The following is a 15,539-nucleotide window of genomic DNA, read 5'->3' as shown; positions in this document are numbered from 1 at the left end:
CCCCTTAATTTACTGCATGATTTGTATATCTCTCTGTTTATCTACACACACACACACACACACACACACACTTTGTTGTTGTTGTTGTTTAGTCGTTTAGTCGTGTCCGACTCTTCGTGACCCCATGGACCAGAGAACGCCAGGCACTCCTGTCCTCCACTGCCCCCCGCAGCTTGGTCAGACTCATGCTGGTAACCTCGAAAACACTATCCAACCATCTCGTCCTCTGTCGCCCCCTTCTCCTTGTGCCCTCCATCTTTCCCAACATCAGGGTCTTCTCCAGGGAGTCTTCTCTTCTCATGAGGTGGCCAAAGTACTGGAGCCTCAGCTTCACAATCTGTCCTTCCAGTGAGCACTCAGGGCTGATTTCCTTCAGAATGGAGAGGTTTGATCTTCTTGCAGTCCATGGGACTCTCAAGAGTCTCCTCCAGCACCATAATTCAAAAGCATCAATTCTTCGGCGATCAGCCTTCTTTATGGTCCAGCTCTCACTTCCATACATCACTACTGGGAAAACCATAGCTTTAACCACACACACACACACACACACACACACACACACACACACAATTTCAGCAAAAGGAGAGATGCATACAAATATATTTTTTTTAAAGCACCACACACACAGGTTGTTTCTCTAATTATATTAATCATATTAATTTAACAACTCTCTTCCAAAAAGTTATAGTCACTAAACACCTCCATTTCTCCTTGTTAAATCTATATTAAAAAAACCACCATATTTTTCCGTGTATAAGACTGGGGTTTTCCCCCTTAAAAATGATGTAAAAAATTAGGGGGCATCTTCTACAAGGATACATCTCCCCCCATTTTCTTAAACCTGAGTCCCCCAAAATAGGGGCCGTCTTATACATGGGGGCGTCTTATAGGTGGAAAAATACGGTAAATAAATTCATTGGATAGATGGACTTTGAGCAGTTTTATATAATGGTTCTTGAATGCATTAAGACAAGGTGGGAGAGACATGTCCAAAAGGGGTGTGAAAATACATCCATGTGACTCTGAGGTCAAATGCATCTCACATTAAAACTCATCATAACTGGAGGGAGTGTATAACATGAAGTGGTTGGGGTTTTTTTAAAAAAACAACAACATGAAGTGCTTTCAGCTTTCTTATTATTAGATGGAAAAGAAACATACAATGTTTCATCAAAGTTGTGATCAGTCAACTTGATTTATATGGACTGATCTGGCAGTGAAAGTAAATTCTCCAAGTGCAGGGAAACCCATGTTCTTAATCCAGGGGTGAACTTGGCCTTTCAAGCCTCCCTATTTGTCCTCCTAGGCTCTTATGGGGGAAGCCATGACAACTTCCATTACACCTGATGTCATGCATGGTGTGAGGCTTCAAAGGTCCAATTGGGAGCCTAAAGTGAGCTCTCCATTGTTCCTTTGCTGCATAGCTGTCAAGCGTCCCTTATTTGGCAGGAAAGTCCCTTATCCCAGCGCTGTGTCCCGCTGCTGTCCCTTATTGATGATGTCCCTTAAATTTCCCGGGTTTCAAAGGAAGCAGCTCCTCTCCCTCCCTCCCTGCTGGCCAGGGAGGAGGGAGGTTCCAACTGTGTTGCTCGGCTGCATTGCTCACCCAATAAGGAGTCTAAGAACGACTGGGGGAATGGAGCTTGCATGCCTTGTGCTGATCAAATCGGCCACATTGCCTGGGGACTTGCCTTTGCTCAGCGCTTCCCAGCGGAGAGGTGACAGTGGTTTTCCTTGCTGCATCCCCTTTGCCGGGTTGCTGCACTGTGGGAACCACCGCTTGAGGCTTCGTTTGGCTGCTGGCTGGGCTTTCTGCCTTTGGCTTGGAGGGGCTCAGAAGTTGAACATACCTGTGCTTGGAAAATCCCTTATTTTGGCTGCTGATCCCTTATTTTCAAGGCTGCTGGTCCCTTATTTTCAAATCTGTAAGTTGACAGCTATGCTTTGCTGGAGCAGCTGATGGGAGCTTCATGTGACCCCAAAATTTTGGATCCCCTCCAAACTGTTGCCAATAACCCAGTTTGGGGGACAGCACAAAATGCAGGGTTCGCGGCACAAAACGGTTCAAAACTAGCACAAAACTCTGGCCTCTTGTTTGGAGGGGATACAAAATTTCGGGGTCACACGTTAACGAAGCTTCCCGATGCGTGGTTGACGTGTTCCTTGCTTAAGGAGGAAGAAATGGCTTCCATGTTGTAGAAATGTCTTCCTCCCAGTGCTTAAATCCTTAATCAACACGTTGACCTTATTTTGTAGGAGGTGGTTAGCTAATGTGTTGTGCACTGACTCTTGTTGCAAGAGACCTCAGTCAGGCCTTACTCATCTGTAAGTTTGCCAAGCGGACTTGAGTAAGGCTCTGACCCAAATCCAAATACAATCACACCTTAGCTGTGAATGCACACATCCTACTCAAAAGATGAGGCAGTTCAAACAGCGCTCAGCTAAATGGCAGTGAATCGACAGCAGCGGTGATGTTTTTGGATGGCTACGTACGGACACAATGGTGTTTGGGGTTTTTTTTACTTTGGGCAACTATTTGCCTGCTATAATCTGTAAAATGGGGGCAACAGTGATCTGTCTCACAGCACTGCTAACAAAACAGAGACCTTTTGCTCTGCATTTAACAGGCTGTACCCAAAGGATAACATCATCTCCCGTTTCTTGGCACACATTTATTGAGTAATGAAAGTCAGCTGGCACATGTGGCAAGGAATCCAATCTTAGTCCGCGGTTTGCATGGGAAGGGTGCTGAAACAACTTCGCAATGGCGTCTTGGCTGTGCAGGATCTATAGCGAATTATCTTCTGGCAGGTGCGGGCAGCAAACCCCAAAGGGGCTGCCATCCCTAGCCATAATCAGGGTATCTCGCGATGTAGCTCCACGAAAACAAGGCCTTCACATAATCCCAAGCTTCTTCCTGCAACAAAGCTGACTTGAACTGGCTTTTTCTAGCAGTTCTGCCAATCCTGTAGGGGATATAGGATCTGCTGTCCATTTCTAAATGCAGTTGGTGGCTATCTCCCCCCTCCTTCAAGAGAATGGGTAGTGGCCCCATTTGTAGATGCAGAAGAGCATCTCTCTCAGGCTGTGGAAAGGCGGCCGGTCTTCTGGGTGGCTCTTCCAACACTCCAGCATGACTCCATAAACCTCAGCGGGGCAGCAGTTGGGACGGGGGAGGCGGTAGCCCCGGGTGATCTGCTGGATAGTTTCTTGGTTGGTCATCCCTGGAAGCAATAACATATACAGTCATACCTCGGCTTACAGATGCTTCAGGTTGCGTTTTTTCGGGTTACGGACGCGCCAAAACCTGGAAGTACCGGAACGGGTTACAGTGGTGCCTCGCAAGACGAAATTAATCCGTTCCGTGAGTCTCTTCGTATAGCGTTTTTTTCGTCTTGCGAAGCAAGCCCATTGACAGCTTAGCGGATTAGTGCTATTAGTGGTTTAGCGGCTTTTAGCGATCAGCTGTTAAGCGGCTTATCAGCGGATCAGCTGATAAGCGGCTTAGCGGCTTAGGAAAAGGGGGGGGAAAGGGGAAAAAACCCGCAGGAACTCGCAAGACATTTCGTCTTGCGAAGCAAGCCCATAGGGAAATTCGTTTTGCGAAGCGCCTCCAAAACGGAAAACCCTTTCGTCTAGCGGGTTTTCCGTCTTGCGAGGCATTCGTCTTGCGGGGCACCACTGTACTGTGATGTTAACATATGAGAGTGCTGGAGGTGAAATAGTTAAACAGGTTACCCAATCAGAAGCCAGGGGGTGGAGTCAGAGGGACTATAAAACCAGCTCTGGGAGGGGTGAAGGGGGGAGTTGCTTGGGAGTTGGGTGGTTGGTTGGAGTGTGAGTGAATTGGGATAGAGTCTGTGGGGAGGTTGAGTTAGGGTAGCGAAATAAGCTGAGTCAGGAACAGTTAGGAGCTAGGAAAACGAGTAAATATCTGAGAGGTGGTTTAGTGAGGGAGAGCAAGTAGCGGAAGTTATAGGTCTGGATAGGCATCCTATGATTGTAATGGACCGATACCGTTTATGAAACCACACACTTGTTAAACTGCAATAAATAAACAGAAGTTTATGTTCCAATTTAACCCTGACTGGACTCAGTATTGTACCAGGTAGGGCCTGGGTGGCGGCAGCGAGAAATAAAGTGGTGGCACAGGGATCAATAGAGGGTGAAACCTCCGGGGAACCTGTGCGATCGCCACAGTTATGTCTGGGTTTTGCTGGTTGTGCATGCGCAGAAGCGCTAAACTGCGCTTTGCGCATAAGCACTGAATGGCAACCCGCACGTGCGCAGACGCGGCGCTGCGGGTTGTGGACGCTGCGGGTTGCGAACGTGCCTCCCACACGGATCACGTTCGCAACCCGAGCATCCACTGTATCCAGGTATTAGATAGATATTATTTATTACATTAATATATACATAAAAAGGTAAAGGTAAAGGACCCCTGGATGGTTAAGTCCAGTTAAAGGTGACTATGGGGTTGCAGCGCTCATCTCGCTTTCAGGGCAAGGGAGCCGGTGTTTGTCCACAGACAGCTTTCCGGGTCATGTGGCCAGCGCTTCTGGCGCAATGGGACACCATTACAGAAACCAGAGCACACGGAAACACTGTTTACCTTCCTGCCACATGGTACCTATTTATCTACTTGCACTGGCATGCTTTCAAACTGCTAGGTTGGCAGGAGCTGGGGCAGAACAACAGGCGCTCACTCCGTTGTGGAGATTCGAACCGCCGACCTTCCGATCAGCAAGCCCAAGAGGCTCAGGTTTAGACCACATTGGCATCCACAATATATACATTAAACACAGGCTTTGCCACAAGTAAGACCGCCGCGTTCCTCTTCATTTCTGCTCTATGCCTGCCCAGAAACCTGGGGTGTTTTGTTGAAGGCAAGAGTCAGGCATGGATAGCTCAGTTGGTTAGAGCGTGGTGCGAAGGTTGTGGGTTCGGGCCCTGTATGGGACGGCTGCAGATTCCTGCATTACAGGGGGTTAGATTGGATGATCTCTAGGGTCCCTTCCAACTCTACGAGTCTTTGATATTAGTCTATGGTAGCCTTGCATCCAAGGACCAAATGCCGCCCCACAGGCCAGATCCCTCAGCAACTCTGCTTCTCACCTTGGGTCCTTGAACTCTGATAACCCCTCTTGCTGGATGGAGGACAGAGGCTGTGTGTGTGTGTGTGTGTGTAGACCCTATTGGCTTACTGAGCAAATGTAAAAATTTGCTCCGCCCTCTTGTTGCTGCCCCACCCACTTTTGACTCTTGCCACGCCTCCAAGGGTGAAGTTGCATAGAAGCAAATGCAAAAGCCCTTAGGCCAGTGATGGCCAAACTTGGCCCTCCAGCTGTTTCGGGACTACAATTCCCATCATCTCTGACCACTGGTCCTGTTAGCTAGGGATGATGGGAGTTGTAGTCCCAAAACAGCTGGAAGGCCAAGTTTGGCCATCACTGCCTTAGGCTGAAAGTGTTTGCCCAACCTGGTTTAAGATGTGGGGCAGAATTGGGTTGTCAGCCAGGTTTTGTTTTCTCCTAGCTAGTGGGGGTAAGGAGACATTTTTCAATTCTTTGTCTTAGGGGGCTTCCAGACTGTCCCTGTTACATATTGCCAAATGCAGGTTGCTCTGTTAAGATCCCTTGGCAACAAATGCGGTTTCCTTCCAAAATATTGGGCTTTCTGTGATCGGGAAAGTGATGTGAAAATTCACAAGAAACTGTGGGGTGACATTACTTGATATAGTGCTATATAATCCCCCCAGAAAACAATTCAGAATGAATGCTCCATAAAAAGGCTGTCTGCAAGGGATCCCGTTTTCTGATTATCTTAGCACCTGGGAGGTAATTAGTCTGCAATCTCCAGTTTAAGTAGATCCCATAGCTGTAAAATCCAGCCTAATTTTTCCTTCCTCCAGCCGCTTTCCAAATTTGTGTAACGTCTTGCCTGATGAAGAGTTTTTGAGAACTTGAAAGTGAGTCACGTTTTCCTGAGTTATTGATTGATCCCAGCGGTGGACTTTGGGTTAATTGGATCTCACATAGTTTATGTCCTTTCAGTTCTGAGATAACCTGAAGCAATTTAGATATTATTACCCACGCCTGAAATTCCTTTTAAGGTTTCTGTTATAAGAACTTGAAGGTCTCAAATATAAATTAAATACTCCAGATGGGTGGAGTATAAATAATAATAATAATAAATAATAATAATAATAATAATAATAATAATAATACTACTACTTCATTTTAAGCAACTAATCTGAACATACCCTAAGACAGGCTTCCTCAAACTCGGCCCTCCAGATGTTTTTGGCCTACAACTCCCATGATCCCTAGCTAGCAGGACCAGTGGTCAGGGATGATGGGAATTGTAGTCTCAGAACATCTGGAGGGCTGAGGTTGTGGAAGCCTAACTAAAATTACAGCAGGGCAATGACTGTTTCTTGAATACTTTACCTTCATATGGGCATTGTCCATACGTAAACACCTCATAGAGAAAAATCCCATAGGACCAAACGTCCGATTTTGGAGAGTAGGTCTGGTAGATAGCTGCTTCTGGCGCCGTCCATTTCACAGGGATCATGGCGTTGCCCGTGGTGGAATAAACATCATCCTGGAAGGAAGCCAAGATTGGGTTCTTAACAAGAGCCATCAAAATTATTCACCTGAAAGCTGCTTCTATACCTGAGGGTGTTTCCAGACTTCTGCTATTTTGGGGTGGGATACAGTCATGTACTATTGAATTCACAGTCACACAGTTTCAGTCATTTGAGAGGTCTTGCGCAACGAAGCCCTTTCCCCAAACAACGAACTTTTTTGCAATAAGAAAAGCGAAAGAGAAATTCTCTGGAAAGTGCTTGATAGCACTTGCTAGGCTCCATATAGTCTAACCTCCCTGTAAACAAATCTGAATAAATAGACTGATGTTGTCTATCTTGCCTGCAAACTTTGCGCCGAGAAATCAGGACGCATAAGAAGCTGGTTCTCTGGAAGAGACCTCAGAAGCTAAAGCTGTCAAATGATCAAAGGCCTGCTCTAGCAACTACATCTTGTGTCCTTGGCCAAATATTTGATACCAGGGGACAGCTTTAAGCAGAATTTGAGCACACATTTAAAGGAGCCTCTTCCACCTTCTTCCTTTCATGTTCTGCCACCACAAATTTGTAAGTGCCAAAATGATTTCAGTTCCATGGCTAGAGTAGCTTCTGGGGTGAGGGAAATTGGATTGAGGTTGTGAGTTAGTGTTGGGGAATTAGGGCCGCTTCCCTTTAGAAAGCAGGTTCAATCTAATTCTCCATCCTATAGCTGATTTAGCAAAAAAAGAAGACTTAAGGAAATGCCATAATGCATCTCACACATCTCATAATGCATTATGGCTGGACCATAAAGAAGGCTGATCGTCGAAGAATTGATGCTTTTGAATTATGGTGCTGGAGGAGACTCTTGAGAGTCCCATGGACTGCAAGAAGATCAAACCTCTCCATTCTGAAGGAAATCAGCCCTGAGTGCTCACTGGAAGGACAGATCCTGAAGCTGAGGCTCCAATACTTTGGCCACCTCATGAGAAGAGAAGACTCCCTGGAAAAGACCCTGATGTTGGGAAAGATGGAGGGCACAAGGAGAAGGGGATGACAGAGGACGAGATGGTTGGACAGTGTTCTCGAAGCTACCAGCATGAGTTTGACCAAACTGCGGGAGGCAGTGGAAGACAGGAGTGCCTGGTGTGCTCTGGTCCATGGAGTCATGAAGAGTCGGACACGACTAAACAACAACAACAACATATCACACATCAGATTTAGGATCTCTCCAGAATGAGTGTGTGTGTGTGTGTGTGTGTGTGTGTATGCATGCAAATTCTGCAACATGCCGTTGATGCAATAAAAGTTGTGGATTTATACTGGACCGTCCACACATTTATTACTTAAGCTGTGACGTTTCCCCAATGCTACCACATTTCTGCCTTCAGGAAGGGCACACTGGCCCTACACTGCTGTTATAAGAATTAAAGGTCTCAAATATATAAATTAAATGTTCATAAATTTACAAGGCAAACATATACATAAGTATGTAAACCACGTGTCTGAAATAGTACAGGAGAGCAATCCAGAAGCCATTTTGACTCTCCCAAATTGACCTCAGATGGGGAAGGAAATGGGAAAGTCTCTCTATTGTCTTTTGCTTACCTGCCTTAAGGGTGTATTGTGTATGAATAGGGTGAGCCTGTGACCTGGATTCAGGAATTAAAGTATTTACCATCACAAAAGACTGGCCGGGCTGCCCAGGTAAAGCAATCACTGGCCATTGTCAGGTATCCTGGCAGACAGGATTTCTGTTGTAGACCGCTTCCTTCTGTGATGTATGTATGATGTTTTTAGGGGGTGGTCTTGGGCTAGAGGGTGGGCAATTTCAAAAGTCTATACAAGGGCTTGCACACCAATGTTCTGGGTTCCTTCTCCCTTCTGCGTGTGGTGAGTGGGGACCCTGTTGCAACAGTTGAATAAAGATCAGGCTTACTAGCTGCTTTGTGTCTCGATATTCTCTGGTTGGCCTCTGTTATTTTCTCCTACCCATAGGGGACCCACTTAAGGACTCTATATGGGCTCTTGGATACCCCATAAGGGAAAAGGAGCAGATTTTGTTTGCATCACTGCAATAAAAGTGGGACAATACCTCTTCCTGCCCCGTGCCTGAACATCTGCAGTATGAAAAGTTTCAAAAAAGCACATTGCGGATTCTTTCCTATATGCCCATGCGAACCCCTTCAATGAAAGGAGTTAGATAGGCAGGAATCAGCCACGTCTCCAAGGCTTCCTTGAACAAACCTTGAGGAGCCTGGCAAGACCAAAGTCTGCGATTTTGCAAGCGAGATCTTCTCCCACCAGAATGTTCCTGGCTGCTAAGTCTCTGTGGACAACGTGTTGTTCTTCCAAGTAGGTCATGCCATCGGCCACTTGGCAAGAGATGCTGAGAAAGTGGTGTGTGGTCAGTTCCTTCCCTGCTGCACCTACAAACAAACAAACAAACAAACAAACAGAAGGAGTGAGTTAACCTCCACTAATTGCCAAAACTGGTTCAAACCTCACTTGCTGTTTTTTATACTTGGTGCAAACAGGAAACAGGTGACATTCTCTTTGCTGTCTTGAAGACCTTGTCTTCAATACATGCATATGAGCATAAGAAGAGTCGTGCTGGATGAGGCCAAAGTCTCATCTAGTTCTGCACCTTGGTTTTTGTTGTGGGTGAACATATCAGACGACACAGCGATTCTTCAAACAGCTCTTGTTTATTCACAGGCCAGAACAGAACTGAACTGAAGGGTTCAGCCAGCCTGCTTATATAGAGCTCCCGTACAACGTAACTGTAACAATTTTCTAAAACAATCCAATCACTGAACGTCACTTTCAATCCCTTATTTGCATAACTATCTACAGTATCCCCCTGCTGGCCCAGGGTGAGAACTTCAGTACATAACAGTTTTTTTTGTTCTTTTAAATAAATTTATTCATATTATATTATTGCAATCTGTTGCCAAAAGGCATGTGGAGGGGAGAAGGGGTAATAAAATAATTCTATAGTGCCATGCAGTGCTTTAAAAAGAATGTTTTGGGGTACTCCCACTTTGATTCAAGAAAATCACCATTTTATAGTTCAAATCAGGGAAAATAAATACAGTAAATGGACAAAAGTACAAAGATTCACAAAATGTTTAGGGGTATGCATACTCCTGTGTTCCCCCAGAAAAAAAAGCACTGGTGCCAAGAATAAATTTTAAAGGAAAAATATATTTACATTGTCATTCCAGAAATGTAAGAATAAGGCCCATTTCTCAATAAATTTGTTTTTTTGATTTTTATGTAATGTGTTTTTCTTATATGTAAGTTTTATCATTAAGATAGTTTGCCAGGTTTTCCATAACCAATGAGTTATGGGTTATTGTTTTCCATTTTTGTGCAATGCACTGTTTTGCTGTTGTTAGCCCCATAGCAATGAGTTGTAAGTCATTACTAATGACTTCAGAATGATGAAAAAGAGAGTTATTTTAGGGTTTCTTGGGAGATCATAACCTGTAAAGGTAAAGGTACCCCTGACTGTTAGATCCAGTCGCGGACGACTCTGGGTTTGCGGTGCTCATCTTGCTTTACTGGCCAAGGGAGCCGGCGTACAGCTTCCGGGTCATGTGGCCAGCATGACTAAGCCGCTTCTGGCGAACCAGAGCAGCGCACGGACCGCCGTTTACCTTCCCGCCAGAGCGGTACCTATTTATCTACTTGCACTTTGACGTGCTTTCGAACTGCTAGGTTGGCAGGAGCAGGGACTGAGCAATGGGAGCTCACCCCGTTGCGGGGATTTGAACTGCCAACCTTCTGATCAGCAAGTCCTAGGCTCTGTGGTTTAACCCACAGCACCACCTGTGTCCCTCATCATAACCTGTACTTGTGTGCATAATGTTCATAAAATTTTTCATCATGTTTTCAGTGGCCCGTGAGATGCCTATGGGAAGCCTGCAAACAGGACCTGAGCGTGACAACCCTCCCTCTGCTAATGATCTCATGCGAGTGTCATTCAGAGACACCTTGCCTCTACCTTGCAACCTTGCCTGACAGTAGGGGGAGAACCCTGGTTGGTTGCCACCCACTGGGAGCCCCTTCCTCCAAAAATTCATCTAGTCTGCTTTGAAGCCTCTCTATTATTATTTTTTTATAAAGATATTTATTAAGTTTTCCAACATAAGAAAAAATTACAAAAATAGGAAAAAAGAAAACAAAAGAATACACAAAATACAAAATACAAAATAGAAATAACAAAGAAAAATCAAAAAAGTTAAAAACTAAATCCCTCTTTCTATATTCTTAGCATTCATTTGCTTATTTTCTTGACTTCCTCACACCTCCCTTTTTTGTATTCTATTTAATAATTGGTTCAGCAGATCCATACCCTCTTAGTTTATCCTTAATTTCTTATCTTCACATATTATAAACTTCAATTTTTCATCTAAAATCAATCCATTTTTACATATTCCTTTGCCTTATTGCTAAAACCTCTTCATTTCATTTCAACATCATTAACATTCAATAATACACATTGTGTGTATCTGAAGAAGTGTGCATGCACACAAAAGCTCATACCTAGAACTAACTTAGTTGGTCTTTAAGGTGCTACTGGAAGGAATTTTTTTATTTTGTTTTGACTATGGCAGGCCAACACGGCTATCTATCTGTAATTCAATAATTTTATAGTGTTTCTGTAAATAGTCTTTAAATTTCTTCCAATCTTCTTCCACCGACTCCTCTCCCTGGTCTCGGATTCTGCCAGTCATTTCCGCCAATTCCATATAGTCTGCTTTGAAGCCTCTCTAGACTTCGGGGGAGCTTGAGCTCTGATGCTTTGGAGAATCAAATACATTCTCAATAGAGTCAATTTTCATAAAAGAATATTCTCGGGTTTCGGCAGGTGCACAATTAAACAAGGAGTTGACATCCTGATTTGTGGCTTAGTCACTGCTCTGCCTCAGGCCTTTGTCTTACCATGTTGTCATATTTCAGGACATCCTGAAAGCTTTTTTTAAAAAAAAAACAAATACACAAAGAAACTGTGATTTTTCAATTGTCTATTCTGCCTATGAAATCCCATTAACGTCTGGGAAAATGTCCGGACGTATGGGAGCCCTAAAGGGTATTAGGCATAGATGAAATTCTCATTCCAGGTTGTGTAAAAAAAAAACACACCCTGCAATTTCTCAGGGTACTGTCTTCTTTGCTATTGAGACGAGTGGAGAAGGCCTTGATGCTGGCACCCTCAGAGGTTTGGTGTGCAGTGGTTTGTGATTGAGACTTCTCTGCGGTGGCCCCCGAACTGTGGAACTTCTTCCCCATTAAGGTCTATCTGGGCTGAGTCTTTGCAGCTTATTTATTGATTTCATTTGTGAGTTGCTTTATCTTGCCCAGGGCAACCCAATGCAACTTACAACCAACCAACCAGACAGACAATAACTCCCTATATGGATACATTAAAGGCAAGAGAAATAAAGAAATACATTAAAAAAACATCCCACTCACTTCTAAAAGGCCCCAGATTAAAGTGTGAATGGTGTTATCAAAATGCATCATTTTTTTGCTTCCATTGTGGTTGTTTTGTGGTTTGTTGATTACTCATTATTTTGCAATTTCAATTTCAGTTTACATAACCTGACTTTAGGGCGAAGGGCGGGTAAGAAATAACCAGGAACAAAAAACAGACAATTACATGGACTCCACACAGCCTTGAATTGTCCTGTCCCAATTGTTTGCCATAAAAAAAGTTTTCTGCCCCACATGAATTTTTTTGCAGTTGCAAGCCGATGATCAGACTGTCAGCAGTCTGGCACTAGGTTGAACTCAACTAAGCTTTTATTTGGAGTAGACAAATTGAAATTAATGGACCTAAATAGTCACACTTATTAATTTCAGTGGGTTTACTCTGAGTCAGACTAACATTGGCTAAAACCCCGCTGCGTGTAAAGCAGGGGTCAGCAAATTTTTTCAGCAGGGGGCCAATCCACCATCCCTCAGACCTTGTGGGGGGCCGGACTAGATTTTGGTGAAAAAAATGAACGAATTCCTATGCCCCACAAATAACTCAGAGATGCATTTTAAATAAAAGGGCACATGTAAAAACACACCGATTCCTGGACCGTCCATGGGCTGGATTTAGAAGGCGATTGGGCTGGATCCGGCCCCTGGGCCTTAGTTTGCCTGCACACGGTGTAAAGTCTCATCCCCACTTCCACTTGCTCCCCTGTTCCCCGGAGAAACCCGCTCTTTACCGCTGAATCGGATTTTCTGCGGATCGGGTGCTTCATTAAAAAACAACAGTGAAATAAGAAGCCAATGCAATTTTAATTCCCAACCTCCGGGTGACATCAGGGTGCAATAAGGTAGTTCGTTATTAGACAAAGCTAGTGTTGGGGAGTCGTTTAGCCAAGAAGAGCCACTGCTCTCCCTCATCAGTGGGGCTCCTAGACCTGTTCTCCTTGGGAGTTGTCCCTCCTTGGGTAACAAAGAAGAACTGAGGAGGAGGTCAAGTCATGCACTGCAGATTGTCTTTCGCGAACGAACGCCCTACTTTGCAAGCTGTTCAACCGGCTTCCTGGGCCAAACCTTTCTCAGCTGGGAGGAAAAGGCGAGAGAGAATATTTGCACCACAGGGGTGTTCTTTTGTTGTGGTTGCCACCTGGGTGCTGAAAGGGGAGGTGCCCTTTTATGAGATCTGTACAGACAAATTGAAACATCCTGGTTGCCCAGGAGGGAGGAGATTTTGGGGGTGTTGTGCTCGTCCTAAGCATCAATTTTCTCTAGCGAACCCGTGAGTTATAAACGTTGCGCAACAAAGCGCAGGGAGCTGGAACTGGGTGCTTTTGAAAGGTGATGCATTGTGGGCCAGGAGAGAAAATAAAGGCCTGCGCATGCAATGCTTATACACACATGCACACGGACATTCCAGAGAGCCAAATAGGTTTCCTCATTGCTCGGACATTTGTTGCAATGTGCAATCCTTCTACTTAGACGTAGGTGGCAGCTACAATGATTTCTCAAGGTGTGCTCACTTCACAACGCACCCATTGACTGATGTGGAACGTGGTGTGATAGGAATTTTGAGGTCTTAGATACACGTTAAATGTTCATAGGTGTACCAACCAAGCACGTACATAGATCAGCACAGGAAGACCGACCTGAAACCAATTTTGATTCCCAAAGGGACCAAATGTTTTGTCTGCAAGGTCAAAGGAAAATGGAAAAGCCTCCCCATTGTCTTTTCCTTCACAAATCCTGTCTTAAGGGCACATTTAAGATATGAATAGGGTGTGAGCCTGTGACCTGGCTCAGGAAATAAGTATTTATCATTACAAAAGACTGGCCAGGCTCCCCAGGCAATCCAATCAAGTGACCATTAAACAGGTAACCTGGCAGACAGGAGGTAAACAAAGCACTCAGATTTCTGCTGTTGACCGCCTTTTCAGTGATGTAGGTATAATGTATCTGGGGTGGTGGCCTTGAGCTACACCCCTTCTGTGATGTATGTATGATGTTTCTGGGGGTGGTCTTGAGCTCCAGGGCAGGGAATTTAAAATGTCTATATAAGGCCTTGCGCGCCGTTGTTCTGGGTTCCTCCTCACTCCTGCGTGTGGTGAGTGAGGACCCTGTTGCAACAGATCAATAAAAATCAGGCTTAGTAGCTGCTTTGCTTCCCAATATTCTCTGGTTGGCCTCTGTTATTTTCTCCTACCAATAGGGAACCTACGTAAGGACTCTATACGGGCTCTTGGAAAGCCAATAAGGGAAAAAAGGGCAGATTTTTGTTTACAACCGTGGTGTGGGTTGTTGAAGCACTGTGACTTGCAATGGTGTGCATATCTGTTTTGCACCCACAAAATTCTCTTTAAAACTACTTTTATTTTAGGCATAGACTTCAGGGTCCTGATGCGCACATCTTTTAAAGTATCTATTAGACAGGCTTCGCTTTAAGCATGATTTGGGGAGGGGGCGCATGTGTTGTGGGTGGGGCCTAACTGGTCAGCTGTGAGCATGTTTGGTTTCTTTTTTTCACCTTGTCAAAATGTGGCTCAGAGGATGAGGGCTGTGTGGCCCAATAAAGTCACGAATAAGTTATCTGGCAGTGACAGGCGAAAGCATGCTGAGCGCTTAAGCTAAGTCAGGTTTCAGAGGCCCCACAGCGTGACCAAAATGTAAATGATTCTAACAGAAAGGACAATGAAAATGCAAATAATAAAGTTTTATATGTGCATATATACTGGTACATAGGCAAGAATGCAGCTTAAAACTAAGGGCCAGATTTAACTAACCTGACTCCAGCAGAAGTCAACACAAGGACTCCTGCTATTGCAAAATAAAAAAAGATAGAGAGAGAGAGAGTGAGTTTTTGAGCTATTTTAAATGAAATTCACCAAAATCTACACTTCCAGCGATTTCTGCCTGGATACTGTTTCCGAGGCCCAAATACCAGTTATGTCTGGGGAATTTTAGACGTATGGCAATCCTAACCACCTCCCATATTTCCCTGTACCTATATCACGCAGCTCTGTTTCCGTTCTGCTGCAGTTCGCCTTTTGCCAAACCACTCTTCATCTTGTTGTTCACTGCAGCAAAACTTGTGTAATTTATGCAACAAATTACATAACTTCTGCAGGCTATGTAAGCTATGTTGTCGTGCTGTTGTGCCCCGTTTGTTTCAGCGCAAAAGAAATGCGTTGTAAATGGGAAAGATGTAATGGGTTATGTACCATTTGTGACAGGGACGAGGGTGGCGCTGTAGGTTAAACCACAGAGCCTAGGGCTTGCTGATCAGAAGGTCGGCAGTTCAAATCCCCGCAACGGGGTGAGCTCCCATTGCTCGGTCCCTGCTCCTGCCAACCTACCTGCCAACCCGGAAGCTGTATGCCGGCTCCCTTGGCCAATAAAGCGAGATGAGCACCACAACCCCAGAGTCGTCCGGGACTGGACCTAATGGTCAGGGGTCCCTTTACCTTTACTTTACCTTACCATTTGTAGC

At 44.8% G+C, this 15,539-nt stretch overlaps 1 protein-coding gene across 1 annotated transcript in view; it reads right to left on the bottom strand.

Annotated features, from left to right (window-relative positions):
* Positions 1–2,657: 2,657 nt before the first annotated feature.
* SRMS (src-related kinase lacking C-terminal regulatory tyrosine and N-terminal myristylation sites) overlaps positions 2,658–15,539 on the bottom strand; it is a 47,368-nt gene continuing 34,486 nt past the window's right edge. Inside the window, exons 6-8 of the mRNA XM_079979539.1 lie at positions 8,816–8,997; positions 6,450–6,606; positions 2,658–3,224 (exon numbers count right to left, since the gene is read on the bottom strand). Of these exons, the coding sequence (XP_079835665.1) occupies positions 3,031–3,224; positions 6,450–6,606; positions 8,816–8,997 (533 nt within the window). The 3' untranslated portion in view covers positions 2,658–3,030. The remainder of the gene's footprint in view (positions 3,225–6,449; positions 6,607–8,815; positions 8,998–15,539) is intronic.

The sequence above is a fragment of the Podarcis cretensis genome, assembly GCF_951804945.1.
Source record: "Podarcis cretensis genome assembly, chromosome: 6".
Taxonomy (NCBI): Eukaryota; Metazoa; Chordata; class Lepidosauria; order Squamata; family Lacertidae; genus Podarcis; species Podarcis cretensis.
The sequence above is the reverse complement of the archived record's forward strand: the minus strand, read 5'-3'. Positions and strand labels throughout refer to the sequence as shown.